An 18,166-nucleotide genomic window follows, 5' to 3' on the forward strand; every position below is an offset into this window, starting at 1 on the left:
ATTGTGGAGTTTGAAACTGAGCCCCTTTAGGCCCAGTGAGAGTAAGAAATGGGTTTGTCGTGAAGCACAGGTATCTTAGTAATTGCTCCTGCTGTAGCTTCATGAAGAACCAGTGAAGCTTGAATGTTACTGCTTCTGAGTGACTTATTAAGTCTTTTGAGGAGGCTCTATCTACCTCTCCAGCTCTGGGTAAAGTACAAAAATGGATTCATAGAAGGAAAATCGACAATTCATAGATTTTTAAGGTTTTTACCTCGAAGAGGTTCTCTCTTGGAAATTAGAATCTATTTTCTTTTTATAAATTTGGAATGTTTTATTAGGAAGTTATATGTTAATATATGTGACAGAGAAAAAAGGTTTCAATAAAACAAAAAGCCTTGAGAATAGGAGCTTACATCTAAATGCTTTTGCAGGCGTTTGTTGAGTGCCTGATGCATACTGGGCACTGTGACGAATAAAACAGCCTCCGTGTCCTTTAGGAGCTCTGGATTAACATAAACAAAATATATCATGGACTAAACTTTAATGCCAGCTGCTGTTGTTCAAAAACAGGAAAAATGTATTCATATGATATTGTGAAAGAACTTTAACTATACTTCTTAGAAAAAATAAGCGATGACGGAGAGCTGGAATAAAAAGTGAAAATCAATTACGTATGTTTTAGAAGTATTCTGCATTCTTTTGGGATTATTTTATTATTTTATTTTATTTTTTTGAGATGGAGTCTCACTCTGTCACCCAGGCTGGAGTGCTGTGGTGTGATCTCGGCTCACTGCAGCCTCCACCTCCTGGGTTCAAGCGATTCTCCTGCCTCAGCCTCCTGAGTAACTGGGATTACAGGCGTGCGCCACCATGCCCAGCTAATTTTTGTATTTTATTGGCCAGGCTGGTCTCGAACACCCGACCTCAGGTTGCCCATCTCGTCCTCCCAAAGTGCTGGGATTACAGGCATGAGCTACCATGCCCAGCCTCTTTGGGGATTAGATACACACTGTAGGTTCTTTAATTAATGTGACTGATTTTCTAATGAATATCATAACTTGCAATTGTACTTACATGTACTGGTATTAGTATTTTCCCATGACTACTAGTCATTTGATCCAGGCATGGCCAATGATGAATTCCATCTCCAGGGTTTAAGATTTGTCCAGGAAGGGCGTGTAACCCTAACAAAACAATTCAGAATCATCCGGATACTTAACATTGGGAAATATAAATTCTGTGCTCCTTGAGGTTGCAGGGCCTGGAGCGTATAGGTCTAGGCCACTTTGTGGTTCTCTTCTCCAGCAGCACAGAGGAAATTTGTTTGCTGTGGGAGAGAGAATGAAATCTTCACAAAGAAGCCTACCAAGAGGAAGAGATGATGTGTTTGAAGAGAGATGATACGTTGTTTAACTGGACTTGTGAGTAAAGACACCATTCATTCCCATTCTAGCTAAGCTAGCTTATGTTGGGTCTCCATCATTGCAACTGAAAGAAACTGGTACGACTCTGGTGAGTCTGTAATTTCTATTTAGCTTTCATTTGGGGTTTAAAAGAATAATTCCCGACTGGGCATGGTGGCTCACGCCTATAATTCCAGCACTTTGGGAAGCCAAGGTAGACAGATCACTTGAAGTCAGGAGTTCGAGACCAGCCTGGCCAAAATGGTGAAACCCTGTCTCTACTAAAATTACAAAAATTAGCCAAGTATGGTGGTGCATGCCTGTAATCCCAGCTACCCAGGAGGCTGAGGCAGGAGAATTCTTGAACCTGGAAGACAGAGGTTGCAGTGAGCCGAGATTATGCCACTGCATTTCAGCCTGGGTGACAGAGTGAGACTCTGTTTCAAAATAAATAATTAATAAATTAAATTAAATAAATAAAAATAAAAAAATACTTCCAGATTTGCTTTAGGGAGAGCCTTACTCGAGAAAATAACTGAAGTGCAAGAGAGAAAGTTGTGAAGGCTTCTCACCATTATTCACATGCTCATATTTGAACAATATATCTGAATTTGTTGCTTTCATCATGCTTGTGATCGACCACAGAGTAATCCTTAACATCCAAGATGCCAGGTGAAATCTACTTCCCACTTTGCTGGCACTGACAGTTGGGACCTAATGAACAAAGAAACTTCCCTAATGACTTTTCTGGGGTAAGTTTGGCCAAAATATAATATAGGAAAGTGACCAGGCACAGGTGGCTCATGCTTGTAATCCCCACACTTTGGGAGACTGAGGTGGGAGGATCGAGACCCAGGAGTTCGAGTCCAGCCTGAGCAACATAGGGAAACCATTTCTCTACAAATAATAAAAAAAGTTAGCTGGGCACGGGGGCACGTGTCTGTAGTCTGAGGCTGCAGTGAGCCATGATCGCGCCATTGCACTGCAGCCTGGGTAACAGAGCAAGATCCTGTCTCAAAAAGAGAGAAGAAAAGTATACAAAGTGCAATGAACATTCATGTATGTTGCTTTTGGTGAACGCAGTAGACATTTTTGTTGGATATATGTATGTGTGTGTGTTTATATATACATGGGTATATATATACACACTATATATATACATGGGTGGATATATACACATTATGTGTGTGTATATAGGAGTCGAGTGGCTGGATTGCAGGTGTGTGTGTTTGGCTTTAGTTGATATTGTTAGTTTTCCAAATTGGTTGTGCCATTCCTAATGACACTTTTATGATTTAGAAAACTTAGAGATGTGGTTTCTGCAGGAAAGCTGATGCTGTGGCTACCCATACTTACTCCCTATTTTTACCCATGTAATTAATTTTTATAGCAATGCTACAAGCATATTACAAAAGGAGTGGGAGAACAGCGTTCAAACTTGGGGTGGGTTTTTATGCTAATAAGTATTCATTTCTTCTCAGAAACTAGCAATAAGTATTTAAGTCATCTTATATTCACTTCCACAGTAACTAGGTTTCACTCAATTCCCCTTTTTTCAAATATTCTTTGATCAAAGTGTCAGAACTCAATAAGGAGTTTCTATGGTGACTATTCTCACTAAAATAAGTTAATAAGTTTAAAAATGCTGTGTTTCCTCTGCAATATTGTACAGGGAAGAAAAAGAACCCAAGGGAAAAAAACATAACCAGGGATTTCTATTTTATTTCACACTGGATTTATTTTGTTTATTTTGGAACTCAGATACCAAGAGCAGATTTAATTATACTTTCAGTTCATGGCAAACTTCCATAATCAGTCTGTGCAAGGCCCCTCTCTTGTTTATTTTTATTTCCTTTTGTTCATATTTCCCATTTCTATTCCCCTCCCCCTACACAAGCAACCCCTCTAATTTGTTTTATATGTTTCCTTAAATCTCTATGCCTTCTTATGTTCTCATAAATTATATTGTGCTATAGATCTTTCTCTTTTCCTACTTTTAATAGTATTTCTTAAAGTGCCTCTTTAAGTTACCTCCTCATCTCTCAATCCCTTAAGCACAGAGGGCCCCAGGGTTCAGTCCTTGATCCATTTCCCTTCTCTGACTGTATCTACTCCCTTGATGATCTCATCTTGTCTCATGGCTTTATATCACCTACAATAATGAGCACTCATATGTATATAAAATCATATATATACACACATATACCATATTTACTCATATAGATACACATATATACATATATGTAATATATGTATTTAAAAGTATATATCTCATATATATGATTTGTATATCTCCAACCCAGACATTTCTCTCAAAATTTAGACTCTTGTATCTTAAAAAAAAAAAAAAATTCCTGCTCCTTGCTCCCCCTACAGTCCTCCCCATCTCAGTTAATGGCAGCTCCATCTTTATAGTTTCTTAGGCCAAAAATCTTGGCACCATCTATTATGGATTGATGGAATCCATTGTTCATTGATGAAATGAACAACATTTATATGTTGAAGTCCTAACACCCAATAGTGCCTCAGAACATGACCTTATTTGGAAATAGGGTAATTGCAGATGTAATTAATTAAGATGAGGTCATTAAGAGTGGGCCCTAATCCAGTATGATGGCTGTTCTTATGCAAGAAGGAAATTTGGACACAGACACAAGCATACAGGGAGAATGCTTTGTGAACCTGAAATGGCCATCTGTAAGCTGAGGAGAGGGGCTTGGAACAAATTCTTCCTCACAGCCCTCAGAGGGAACCAACTTTACCAAATTCTTGATCTCAGAATTTGTGCCTCCAGAACCAGAGAATACATTTCTGTGTTGAAGCCATCCAGTTTGTGGTACTTTATTACAGCCAATCTAGCAAACTAAGATATTACCCTTGACTGTTTTCTCTCACGCCACATCCACTCTGTTAGGAAGTGCAGTTGACTATTCCTGCATAATCTAATCAGGATCTAAACATCTCCACAGCCACCACCCCAGTCCAAGTCACCATGATCTCTTGCCTGGTTATTGCAATAGCCTCCTAATTGGCCTTCCTGCTTTCACCCCTGCCTCCTGCAAGTCTGCTTTCACCTCAGTGTCTAGAGGCATCCTTTAAAAACCCAAGTCAATGTCCTTCCTTTGCTTAAATACCTGGCAAGCCTTCTTATTCATTTAATAAAAGAAAAGCCTTGGAAGGACCTACAAGGCCCTGAGAAATCTGCCTCATCTTCCAGTTGCCCCTTTGACAGCATTTCCTGTTCTTCTCCTTTTTGCCTACTCTGCTGTAGCCACACTGGCTTCTTTTCTCTTCTTCAGAAACATAAGCAGGCTCATGCTGCAGGGTTTCACACTGGCTGTTCCCCCTGTCTGGAATCTTTCTACAGATATCTGTATGGTTAACTTCCTCTAAGTCTTTCCTTAAATATTCCCATGAATGAATGGATAAAATGTGCTAGCTAAAATGCTCCAAGGAGATTCACATTAGTTCCCAGTTCATTGCAGAGCTCTCTAAAATATGTCCATGTTTCTCTCAGAGTCTCAGAATGGAAAATATGAGTAGGAGTAAGAGTTTTAATGGGGAGAACAAAGCCATCCTACTTGTACATAAGAAGGTGCCAATTGGGAGGGTGATGATTCCTGGTTTTACTTTACCTTTATCCTCTACTCTGTTTATGTGTAACTCCAAAGATTCTCCCATTGACATTATCATGGGGTAGCCACTTGCCCTACAGATTCATGTATCTTCAACTGTGTGCAATGGTGGGTTATGGCCCTCTGCAGGAAGCCAGGCATGGAACAACCACAGACATGCTGGGAAGCAAGGCTTGGGTCCAGCAAAACTCAGGCTCAAACCCAAATGCCTAGAAGCCAACAACTCTGAACGTGGAGTTGGAGAAGAAGCTGGATGAAAAGTGAGGAGTTTGGACCATGTTTCAGATTTATATGTTTACATTTAGGATAGTGAAACCAGACAGTAGGGGAGCTTGCCATAGGGGTTTCTGCTTTGGTGCCTCCCCGTTCTTCATTTCCAGCCTCAGTTGTTTCACTAGGCTCACCTTTTGCCCTCTGCCTGGACATCCTGCTACTGTCCCTTTCCTCCATTCACCACATTAACTTGTACTTACCCTTCAAGGTTCTGTTCAAACACAGCCTTCTCTAGAAGGGCCTTGCTAAGCCATTCCTTGCCCTACTCCAAGCTGGGTTAGTATCCCTCTTGTGTATACTTTTATCATTGTACTTTTCATTAAGCATTCTCTACATATTCAATTATCTGCTTGCTTGTCTGCTCTCCTCTCCAAGGTGAGTTCTTTGAAAACAGGGATGGTGCCTTATATAATTGTGTATCTGTATCCTTAGCAAATAATACAATACCTGGCTCATAGTAGGACTTTGATAAGCTTGACGAATGAATGAGACTGTGGCCAGGGTCAGGGCGTGCCTCCCCAGGGTGTGTTTCAGAGATGCCTGTTACGTAGTGGAGAAGTTGGTAACTTGCTAGAGCAAGGCTTGGTGATCTCTTTTCTTGGTAAGGTTGAGTCTGATATTTCTTCAAATTTATAGGAAGAAAAGTGCCTAGGAAGCTATGAAATATAAAGTGAAAGTATTTTCTGTCTGTCTGTCTCTCTCTCTCTTTTTATTTTTTAAGAGACAAAGTCTTTCTCTGTGACCCAGGCTGTAGTACAGTGGTGTTATCGTAGCTCACTGTAGCTTCAAACTCCTGAGCTCAATGGATCCTCCTGCCTCAAGCCTCCCAAGTAGTTGAGATTACAGGCACATGCTACCAAGCCTGGTTAATTCTTTTCAAATTTTTTTTCTAGAAATGGGTCTCGATATGTTGTCCAGGCTGGTCTCAAACTCCTGGGCTCAAGCGATCCTCCCACCTCAGCCTCCCAAAGTGCCAGGATTACAGGCATGAGTCACCATGTGCACTCTATTTTTTCACCAATTATATTTCAATCACTATGCACAAATCAACAAAAAATGAAAAGGGACAGTATTCTATGAATGTTTGAATGATTATAATACTCAGTGCAATAATAATGGCTTATCAGTTCTTGTACTGTTAAATCACTCTAGAGCCCACAAAACTTAAAGGTAGGCTGTACAAACTGCAAACTGAAGATTCCAAGGTCATTTCAGTTCTCTCTAGGTTACATAAATTCCAACCTTCCCCTTTCAGAGAAGCAGAGATCATGGAAGGTCTTACTTGTTCACCCCTGGGACTTGTGTTGGAGGTTGGAGAAAGCCACACAGGCATGTCCAGGGATGAATGTACTAGCCAAATTGAATGGAGATTGCATAAGCAAAGCAAGAGTCAGGGGAGGAATTTCTTTGTCTCTTCCTTTTCTTTTCTTTCCTCTTTCTTTTCTCTCCTTCCTTCCTTCCTTCCTTCCTTCCTTCCTTCCTTCCTTCCTTCCTTCCTTCCTTCCTTCCTTCCTTCCTTCCTTCCTTCCTTCCTTTCTCTCTCTCTCTTTCTTTTTCTTTCTTTCTTTCTCTTTCCCCTCCCTTCCTCCCTCCTTTCCTTCTTTCCTCTTTCTTTTTCTTTCTTCCTCTCTTCTCTCCCTTCCCCTTTCCCCTCCCCTTCTTCTCCCCCTCCCCAATTCCCCCCTCATCTTTCTCCTTTCTTTTTTTTTTGAGACGGAGTCTTGCTCTGTCGCCCAGGCTGGAGTGCAGTGGTGCGATCTGGGCTCACTGCAGGCTCTGCTTCCCGGGTTTACGCCATTCTCCTGCCTCATTCTCCTACCAGCAGCTGGTACTACAGGCACCCGCCACAACGCCCGGCTAATTTTTTTGTATTTTCTGTAGAGATGGGGTTTCACTGTGTTAGCCAGGATGGTCTCAATCTCCTGACCTTGGGATCCACCTGCCTCGGCCTCCCAAAGTGCTGGGATTACAGGCGTGAGCCACCGCGCCCTCCCTCTCCTTTCTTGAAGTTAGGAGACCTGGGATCTATTTCTTGTTATGCCACTGACCAGTTATGCAACCTTGGAGTTACTTGGTTTTTCTGCCTCAATTCCTTCACCTGTCGAATGGCTAGGCTGGGCGAAATAATCTCTGAGGTCTTTTTCAGCTTTAGGATTTTGTATTTCTATATGGTAACTAGACAAGATAACCAAAAAAGGAGCAAGAGTGGGGAAAAAAGAATAATGAATCTTATTTTGGAAAGGCCAAATTTCAGGTTCCTGTGATACATCTGGGTATAAATGACAAGAATAAATTGGAAGTAGAAGTCTGGTCCTTGGAAGAGAGCTGGGAGTGAAGGTATAGATTTGGAAGTCTGTCAATAAGTGTTAATTGGAACAACAAGAGTTTTGTGACCAGCTAAACCAGTTGTGAATGAACAGATTATGTATCAAAATGAATTGGAAACAGTTAAATTCAAAATTGTAATGCACTTATATTTGGCTGATTCCATTTTCCTTTTTTCTATGGAATAATAAAGGGCAGGAAAAGCCTGACTTTTTAGTGTTGGCTGAATTCTGTGGTGTAAATACTCTCACCATGGCCTATTTTAAGCTACCAACCGGAGGTCACTGAACAGGAAGTTGAGAAGACATATGCAGTAGCACATTATTATGTAATATTCTAGAGAAACGATAGACATTAATATCATCAAGAACATAGATAATGCTAGTGTGGTAAAATAATGAGGAAGTGATACATATTGAGTATGTACTACCTTGGTTTTTAATATAAGAATATAATTTGTGAAACTATAAAGTGCTATACTGCATACAGTAAAAAAAACTGTTGCATTTTGTATTTGAAAAAATATGTGGTTTTAAGTATCATTTAATAAGGAGGAGTTCTAGTAGAAAAGTAGTCATGAGTCAAAAAAATCACAGTGCAATTCCTGCTTTTCTGGGTCAGTTATTGTGCTTCAGTTTCCCTGTTAGAGGAATGCTTTGTGTCCTTTCTGAACTAGACTTCAACCTGTGTTGAAAAAAAATTGTAGAATTTATGAAAACATTTTTATATGTCTTGTAAATAGGACTTATATAAATTTAAATGGTTGTTAAAATTATTTGTTGGAACATAACATGGAGTTATGTTCATAGTGAAAATTAAAAATTAAAGTACCAAACACCTATTGTTTAACATCCACAGGTTAATATAATCTCTTTGTAGGCAAAATGTATAAGGATGTTTATTATATTAAGTGGTAAAAATGAAACATCTGGCAACAATTTTTACATCTTGAAGAATGAGATGACAAAATGATGAGTCTCAGGGGACTAAGATCATGTTCCCTATTCCTGAAAAAAAGGTTTGAAAAAAATTTTATTCTTCCTGGAAACATACTTATTTTGGTTTCTTCTTCTATTCTCCCTATCTTGTGAAGTGACACAGAATTTCATGAACTGTTCACAAAACTCTATTTTGGTCTTGGACCTGGGTGAAGCATGTGGTTAGAACTGTAGCTGTAAAGCCACCATCTAGTTCAATAAATCTAGACAAACCAAGTAGCTCTGTGGATCATTGTGCTGTAAAAAGAAAGTATTATCGTTGTGATTCTCTCAGTAATACAAGGGAAACTATGAGCAATTTGGCCACTGGTTGAGGAGAAGAGCCAATTAGTATATTCTAGACAAGAATGTTTAGGATGTATCAGCCTGCTTCTGACAGATCCCAGCTCTGAGTCATTGTGCAGTAAATGCACACAGAGTTGGCAAGCATACAAGCCTTCCTGGCATCTGTAGGCTTCACTCAGCTTGTGTCCTGGTTCCTCATTCACACTGGAAAATTAATTTTTTAAAATGTTTCATTGTCCAGTGTTTTTATATAAATATGGCACTGTTTAACAACTGACCATATTGACTACCATCCCTTTGAAACTACTAATTCTCATTTATATTCTACAAATAATTCATTCAACAACTACTTGGTCTATTAACAAACACTCTGCACCAGGCACTGTGCTGTACTGTAAAGGATACGGTGATGGCTAAGATGCTGTCTATGCTTCTTGGCAAGGATACTAGACATGTGTGCAGGTAACTGTCATATAAGGCAGAGGATATAAAATGCAGAGTGTAGACTATAGGCTTTGGTGCTCAGATGTAAGAGTTCGAAACATGTCTACCTGAGGTGATCAGGGAGGGCTACCAGGAAGAAGTGCATAGTGAATGGATAGGATTTCAGACCATAGAGATGGGGATGACTGTGAACAATATACAGACCTGGACAATACAGGATCATCCAAAGAGGGGTTGGCAGGACCTCAAGAAAGACAATTACCAGACCCTTCTTCCTGTCCCTATAGAGGACATGGTATTTGAGAGTCTGTCAAACCCTTGTAGCACAGTCCCTGGGAAGTGTTGCTATTAAAGATGCTTGTGGTGCATTTGAATGCAGTAAAACTATATTCCATGATAGTTTTGAAGGAAAGCTTTGTTTTTCTCTCCAACAGTTCATTCTGCTTGCTAAGTCAGGCTCCTTTGAGGTCACTAAGAGGACATGAAGAATATATGGATATGACTAAAGTCATCACACTACCTATTAGTCATTGGATGCACTGCTGTGAGAATGTGAGAAACAGCTGGAGGTGGTACAGGACCACAGCATGGCCATGTCTATCTCAGATGGATATTTCCAGCTGCCTTAGAGGGTCTAGCTCTGCATATATGTCTTTTCTGTGCTGCTGAGCTAGCCGACTCACAGGCACTGTTGTAAAGGAGGTGTGGGAAGTGGAAGCTTCGTATGATGTTACCATCTCTGTCGCTAAATCTCTTCCTTTTTACTACCTTAGAGTGGCAAAGAGGGATCTGAGTTAGTCCTTTGTGCTTTGCACTTTGGTGTTTAGTGAGTATGTGGCTCACTGACAACTCATTTCCTTTACGGACAGGTCTGTCTTCTCATGATGATGGGTTGAGCCCCACCCAGAGGCAGCAGCTGGAGAGAATTTGACTGTGATCACCAAAGCTCCTCTGCCCCCATCAGCAGCAGTAGCTGTCTGCTGGGACTTGTGGTTGGAACACCACTAGTGAGGCCAAGTTCCTCAACTTCCCAATCAATGGGGGCTTAACCAGCAAAGGACAGGGTGACAGGGCTCCAGGTGGTGTAAAATGGAAGCCAAAATCACTTTACAACCAAACAGGAATCGGATTTCAGGTGTAAAAATCCTACACAGAAAACACACAGATATCAGCTGTGATGATGACACCTGGAATTTTAACTTGATAAAATATTTTGCTTTTGCCTTTAGAGAGGAATTTTTAACTTCAGACTTATATCTCCATTATTTTAGGAAGAGAAAGGACAACTAATGGTTGCTTGGCCTAAAAGATTCTGGGAGGAATATGTGAGTCATAAAATATTAGCCAAATATCTTTTTGGATATTCTAATATAAACTGTGTGGAAAACTAAGTACTTCATGCCAGGACAAAGCTAAAGAGCCCTTCTCAGAGCCCTACCCCCTACTTTCTGGATACTAATCTTATTGGTTGATAGCACCAAGTTCTGGGCTGTATTGTAAGGAATCACCCAGTTGTGGCTGTTTTTTGCTATCATTTTCCCTCTTGTTCAGGAAATCTTGACATGAATGTGTTACAAAGAAAGCAAGAGAGAAAAGATTGTTTGTTTTATGGAAAACTTTATTAGAGATACTAGTGTTAGGGTTATGAACTAAGGTCTGGGATAAGGGGGGAATTTAGAGTTGTCATCAAAAACAACAAAGGATGAGCTCATGTCCTTTGCAGGGACATGGATGAAGCTGGAAACCATCATTCTCAGCAAACTAACACAAGGACAGAAAACCAAACACTGCATGTTGTCACTCATAGGTGGGAATTGAACAATGAGAACACTTGGACACAGGGCGGGGAACATCATACACTGGGGCCTGTTGGGGGTGGGGGTCTGGGGGAGGGATAGCATTAGGAGAAATACCTAATGTAAATGATGAGTTGATGGGTGCAGCAAACCAACATGGCACATGTATACTTATGTAACCTGCACGTTGTGCACATGTACCCTAGAACTTAAAGTATAATAATAATAAAAAAATAAAAACAAACAGAAAACAGTTCTCAAACCTTGGGTTGTGTGTCATAATGGGAAGAGGTGACCTCTAGCCTTGGCTCTGCCACTGCTATGTGACTCAAGATAATCCATTCATTCATTCAACATTTCTGGAGCAGCCATTCTGTATCAGACACTATGTTCAGCACTGGGGCCACGTTGTGAGGAATAGATAAAGAACCTGTTCTCCAATCACACAACTTCTCTGAATCCCATTTCTTTGTTTGCGATGTGAGGGCTGCACTACAATGAGCTCTCAAGACACCCTACCCCTGCTTCTTGATTCTTTCACGTGGGAGCAAAATGTGCCCAGAAAAACAATAACAGGAAAAGTGATACCAGTATTACATGCCAGACATTATGCTAGCTAATCACTTTTATATACATTGCCTCATTTTGTTTTCTCAAGAATTTCCTAAAATAGGTATTATTATGCTCATTTTCCGGGTGAGGAAACTAAGAGCTGAGAGGTTGAAAGCTGCTTTTTGTTATAAGCAAGAAAGAGGTAGAGCTAGACTCAAAACCAGCTTAGCTAACTCCAAACCCAGCATTCTTCTCTCCTACTCTGTTCATGTTTTGAAAAGCTCATTCATCTCCCCTGGACTTTGCTCTGGGATACTTATAAAACATTTACTCAAGAATTCATGGCAGTACAAAAATAAAAATAAAAGAAAATAAACAAAAAAACTACCTCATTCTTGCCTTACCGGTTTTCTGCTAGCCTTTCCTCCTTCCTTACCTCCTCAACTTTTCTTATTCATCCCAAGAGTGATCCTGCCATGTCAGCCAAGACCAGCACCCCCACTGCTTTGCCTCCACTTGTGCTTACCTTCCACCTGGATTTGAGACAGAGTCTCGCTCTGTTGCCCAGGATGGAGTGCAGTGGCGCGATCTCAGCTCACCGCAAGCTCTGCTTCCTGGCGTTTCTCCTGCCTCAGCCTCCTGAATAGCTGGGACTACAGGTGCGTGCCACCATGCCCAGCTAATTTGTTTGTATTTTTAGTAGAGACGGGGTTTCACCATGTTAGCCAGGATGGTCTCAATCTCCTGACCTCGTGGTCCACCCACCTTGGCCTCCCAAAGTGCTGAGATTACAGGCATGAGCCACCATGCCTGGCCTGGAATCCTTTTCAATCTTGTCTGTTGCCAAACTCTGCACTCTTTCCCAGACTTTATCTTTCTCCTAAATTTAATTCATTCATCCTCTCATAGTTGTCCAACACAGTAGAACTTCAAAAAAATGAAAATGGACAGTAGGAAATTCAAAAAAAGAGTACCTGAGCATCTCTTTGAAGGAAAATAAGGCACACACAGATTGCAGGAAGAGTTATAAAGAGTCATGGGCCATTTATTAGTTGGTGTTTCCCTGCAAGGAGAGGTCTATGGTAGGAGATGATTCAAAAACTGTCCAAGGGCTTTCTTATGCTATCTTTTCCCCAAAGATGCCTTTTTCTTTTTCTCTTTTTTTCAGACTATACATGGTCACTGTAGAAAATTTGAAAACTATCTACTCTTCAGAGATAATCACTCTTAGTATTTGGTGTATTTCCTTCTGTGTTGGTTAATTTTATGTCACCTTGGCTAGGCTATAGTGCCCAGTTGTTTGGTCAAGCACCAGTGTAAATGTCATTGCAAAGGTTTGTTTTGTTTTTATTTTTAAGATGTGATAAATATTTTAATCAGTAGACTTTGAGTAAAGTGGACTACCCTCTATAATGTGGGTGAACTTCATTCAGTTGAAGATGTTAAGAATAAAGACAGGTCTCCAAGACTGAGGTTTCCTGAAGAGGAGGCAATTCTGCTGCAAGACTTGCAATGTAGAAATTCTGAGTTTGTAGCCTACCAGTCTGGTATACCGATTTCAGATTTGCCAGTCCCCACAATCACAGGGCCAGTTCCTTAAAATACATCTCTAACTCTGTCTCTTTCTCTCTCTACACACACACACACACACACACACGGATGTTTGTGTGTGTGTGTGTGTGTGTGTATGTGTGTGTATATATATGTATGTATGTATATATACTTGGATGTAAGTATATCCTATTGGTTCTGTTTCTCTGGAGAACCATGACTGATATACTTTCTTTTTGCTCTTCATTTCCTCTCGATTAACACTTTTCAGACTGTCACGTCTGTGTGTAAATCACCTGTCTTGTTCAAGTGCAGCCTCTAAGTCAGTGGTGGTGGGCTAAGATTCTGTGTTTTGGACAAGCTCCCAGGTAATGCCTATGCTGCTGGTCTATGGACCACATTTTGTGTAGCAAGGCCTTATATAATCAACTTTTTCTTTTAAATAATGTCATGAGCTCAGTTGTTCTCCTAAAACATTAACTTGTAACTGTATTGCACTCCATCATACGAGTTGCCATAAATTTGTTCAGGCTTTAGAAACACACTTCGCAAAGGATCTTTAGAAAAATTATCCAAGTATAATCTCACCCAAAGGCCTGACTTCTGTAGCACAATAGAAAAATACTAGAAATGTAGAAAAATTGTCCAAATATAATCCAACCCAAAGGCCTGGCTTCTGTAGCAAATCAAGCCTGCATGCTCAGCCCCTGGCTTCAAGGGCTTCCCTTAGTGTTTTCTTTTTTTTTCTTTTCTTTTTATTTCAATAGCTATAAAAATTCCCTTGGCTTTTGTCTGGGTGCTCATATTATTAGTGTCTGCTGCGAAGGGGAACCTACTGAATACGCATGGTTCTCAGAAGCCATTCATACATTCCTCCATTTATTCTTGTAATAATATTACTCAATTATCTCATCAGTTGATGTTATAAGCACCATGCTGGGAGCTGTATACAGGGGATTCATTTAATAACTAATCAATCATAAAATGAATGTAATTGTAGTTATGATCATTACATGGTGATGTAAGTATATAACAAGAAACTGCTCTAATCTAAGGGTCAGGAACACTTCCTAAGGAAGTGACATTTGAGTTGAGCTCTGGTTGTCCTGGGGATATACCACTCAGTTCCCTAACTTTTGGCTAGTCCTTTCTGAATAGGTGGAGGCTTTGATGACAGAACTTTGGAAGTCACCTTTAGTGAGAGGTGGCACACATTAAGTCTCCAAAGGTCTCCCTAGAGGTCCATTGTAGCTCTGCTCCTCATTCTCCCTGTCATACTCTTCTGGAGATGACACTTCAGGGGAGTTCCCCTTATGTCTGCTTCTGGGCAGCATCTCAATTTCCCTTTACTGAATCTGAACACAATCTGGTTTCCCATCTGTTACAGGAAATACAGTCTAAATAAGAAATTATCTTAAGGTAATTCATGATAGGCAAATATTTTGATCTTTGAATCAATCATTATTTCAGACACTTTCTGCCACTGCTCTTTCTATTAATGTGGATAATGATAGTTGAAAAGAAAGAAATCGGTACTACAAAGCTACAGTAATCAAAACAGTGTGGCACTGGCATAAGGATAGACATGTAGAACAATGGAGTAGAACTGACAGTCCAGAAATAAATCTATACATTTATGGTCAATTGATTTTTGAAAAGGGTGCTGAGACCATTCAATGGGGGAAACGAATACTTTCTTCAGCAACTGGTGTTGGGGCAACTGTATATCCACATGAAAAAAAAGTGAAGTTGGACCCCTACCTCACACTATATATAAAAATTAATACAAAATGGCCAATAACCTAAATATAGGAGTCAAAATAATAAACCCTTTTGAATAAAAAATAGGAGGTAAATCTTCATGACCTTGGAATTAGCAATACATTCTTAAATATGACACCAAAAGCATGAACAACAAAAGAAAAAATGGATAAACTGAACTTCGTCAAACTTAAAAGTGTTTATGCATCAAAGTACATGATTTTAAAAATGAGAAGACAACCTACAGAATGGTAGATAGTTTCAAATCATACATCTAATAAGGACTTTGTATCCAGAATATATGAAGAATTCTTACAACTCAACAACAAAAAGACAAACAACCCAACTAAAAAAAAAAAAATAGGCAGATAACTTGAGTAGACATTTTCCCAAAGAAGATATACAAATGGCTAGCAAGTACATGAAAAGATACTCATCTCATTACTCATTAAGGGGATGCAAATGAAAATCACAGTGGGGTACCACATCAAGCCTACAAGGAAATTTATTTTAGTGGGAAATAAGTGTTGGTGATATGGAGAAATTGGAGCACTTACAGATTTCTGGTGGGTAGGTAAAATGGTGCAGCCCCTATAGAAAACATTTTGCTGGTTCCTTAAAAATTAAGCATAGAATTACCATATGACCCAGCAATTCTCCTCCTAAATATATACCCAAAAGAATTGAAACCTGATATTCAAACAAATAGATGTACATGCATGTAGATATTCAAAATATCCAAAAGATGGAAACAATCCAAATACCCATTAACAGATTAATGGATTTTTAAAGTATAGGTTTTCCATTGAATAGGATATTATTCAGTCATAAAAAGGATTGAGGTGTTCATGCATGCTACAATGTGCATGAACCTCAAAAACATTACACTAAGTGAAAGAAGCCAGGAACAAAAGGCCACATATTGTATAATTCCATTTATATGAAATATTCAGAATAGGTGAATTTATAGAAACAGAATACTGATTAATGATGCCAGGGGCCAGGAGGCAAGGAGTATAGGCAGCAATTGCTTAATGGGTACAGGGTTTCCTTTTGGGTGATGAAAATGTTTTGGAACTACATATAGGTGCTGGTTGCACAACATTATGAATGATTAAATAACTTATATAAGTGGTTAATTTTTTTTAGTTAAAAAAAAATTTTTTTTAAGACTCAGGATCTTTCTATGTTGCCCCAGGCTTCCCTTGAACTCCTGGCTGAGGTGATCCTCCTATCTCAGCCTCCCAAGTTGCTGAGACTACAGGCATGCGCTGCTGCGTCTGGCTTACATGGCTTATTTTTATGTTATATAAATTTCACCTCAATAAAAAATTAAATAATAAAAAAAATCAAGATTAGATTCTTTCTTTCCCTCTTGTGTCTGCCATATTTTATGGTTAATTTTAAAACATAGTAACAAAATTATGATGTATCTTTGGTTATTACTCCCTTGGGTTTTTGTCATGCTAATGCATTCTCCCATTATTTTCTACTTTGTACAATTCAGATTTCAGTCCAAGGCTTCAGGTACATTGCAAACAGCTGCACTGGAATTACACATCTTACCATTAATGACATGCCAACTCTGACGGACAACTGTGTAAAAGTAGGTAATTGGAAAGTACCTTTTCTTTTCTGTCCCATAAGATAGATATATGTTCTAATGACTTGAATTACTGAAAAATATGAATGGACTTTTCATTTTAGTTATTTTTTTAATAGTAATAAAATCATTTAAAAGTTTCCACACATGCACATACCCTTGAAAACATTTGAATCCTTAAATATCCTAAGAAACCTTGTTTCACAGTTAGGATTTTTTTTAGTGATGTTATAGCTTAAGCATAAACTTTGAGTTCAGTTCTCCATGCTAAGCTGCCAAATGTAGTAATTTTTTTCAGTAGTCCATTTCTCATGTTTTCCCATACTCTTAGTATATGATTTAATTCTGATTCTTCCACATTACTCAAATGTAAGTGTATTAAAATGTATTGAAAAATCCAGTTTTCTTTGAAATTAGGAAAATTAATAGTTAACATGTCTGTCTCTAATATATTGAAGGAAAAAATGACTTCATTAGCTTGCTAAACTTGTTCTGTACCCTTGATTAATTTAATCGTTTTTTTCTTCTGAAGGCTTTAGTTGAAAAGTGCTCTCGTATTACATCACTGGTTTTCACTGGTGCACCGCATATCTCCGATTGTACTTTCAAAGCTCTTTCTACTTGTAAACTCAGAAAGATCCGATTCGAAGGTCTGTTATATTAAAAATGTGGTTCAGCGTTATCATTTACTTTTACTCTTGTGGCATTATAAATACAATACTTGTCTTTTCTTCTGTTTTTTTACAAACAGGAAATAAAAGGGTTACTGATGCATCCTTCAAATATATAGACAAGAATTATCCAAATCTCAGTCACATTTATATGGCTGACTGCAAGGGAATAACAGACAGCAGCCTCAGATCCCTTTCACCTTTGAGGCAACTGACTGTGTTGAATCTGGCAAATTGTGTAAGGTAATGAGTTACAGTAATATATTCAAGAAATGTTGATTATCTAGTATGTGCCAGGTCCTCTCCTACGAAACTTATGGTTCGTGGGGTAAACATGAAAGTCAGGAGTCCAAGTGTTAAAGTAGAGGTAAGTGCAGAGTTCTGTGGTTATAAGAAAGAGGGCTCCCAACCCAGGTTGATTATATGGGGTGTAGGGAGAGCTCGGGATATGAGGAATTATGGACCCTTGTAAAATTAAGGAAACTCACAGGAATACTTACAGGCTACCTTTCCTAATGAGGGTTTCCATAGCTAGTTCAGTTAACATGATCTTTTCCCATATGGACTTTCTGACTTGCTTATGAAGAACCAATCTCACTGAAGGTTTTTCCTCTTGGGTACTGGTTAGATTTTTAGTCTGTGTAGAATTTCTGACAAATGGACAGAGGGTGGATTCTTACTGAAATTCTTTCTTTAGCTGGTCCACTATTGGACTACTCTCCTGCTATTCTTGGGAGCAAATTCTGTTTTTTTTTTTTTTTTTTTTTTTTTTTTTTTTTTTTTTGAGACAGAGTCTCGCTCTGTTGCCCAGGCTGGAGGGCAGTGGCATGATCTCAGCTCACTGTAACCTCTACCTCCTGTGCTGAAGTGATTCTCCAGCCTCAGCC

The 18,166-nt window shown here is 39.2% G+C and overlaps 1 protein-coding gene across 1 annotated transcript in view; it reads left to right on the forward strand.

Annotated features, from left to right (window-relative positions):
- The window catches only part of FBXL13 (F-box and leucine rich repeat protein 13), a 277,423-nt gene that overhangs the window by 181,481 nt on the left and 77,776 nt on the right, over positions 1-18,166 (forward strand). The window contains exons 13-15 of the mRNA XM_030932545.1: positions 16,513-16,611; positions 17,141-17,258; positions 17,360-17,522. Coding sequence (XP_030788405.1) covers positions 16,513-16,611; positions 17,141-17,258; positions 17,360-17,522 — 380 coding nt within the window. The remainder of the gene's footprint in view (positions 1-16,512; positions 16,612-17,140; positions 17,259-17,359; positions 17,523-18,166) is intronic.

The sequence above is a fragment of the Rhinopithecus roxellana genome, chromosome 6, assembly GCF_007565055.1.
Source record: "Rhinopithecus roxellana isolate Shanxi Qingling chromosome 6, ASM756505v1, whole genome shotgun sequence".
In the NCBI taxonomy this organism is placed as follows: Eukaryota; Metazoa; Chordata; class Mammalia; order Primates; family Cercopithecidae; genus Rhinopithecus; species Rhinopithecus roxellana.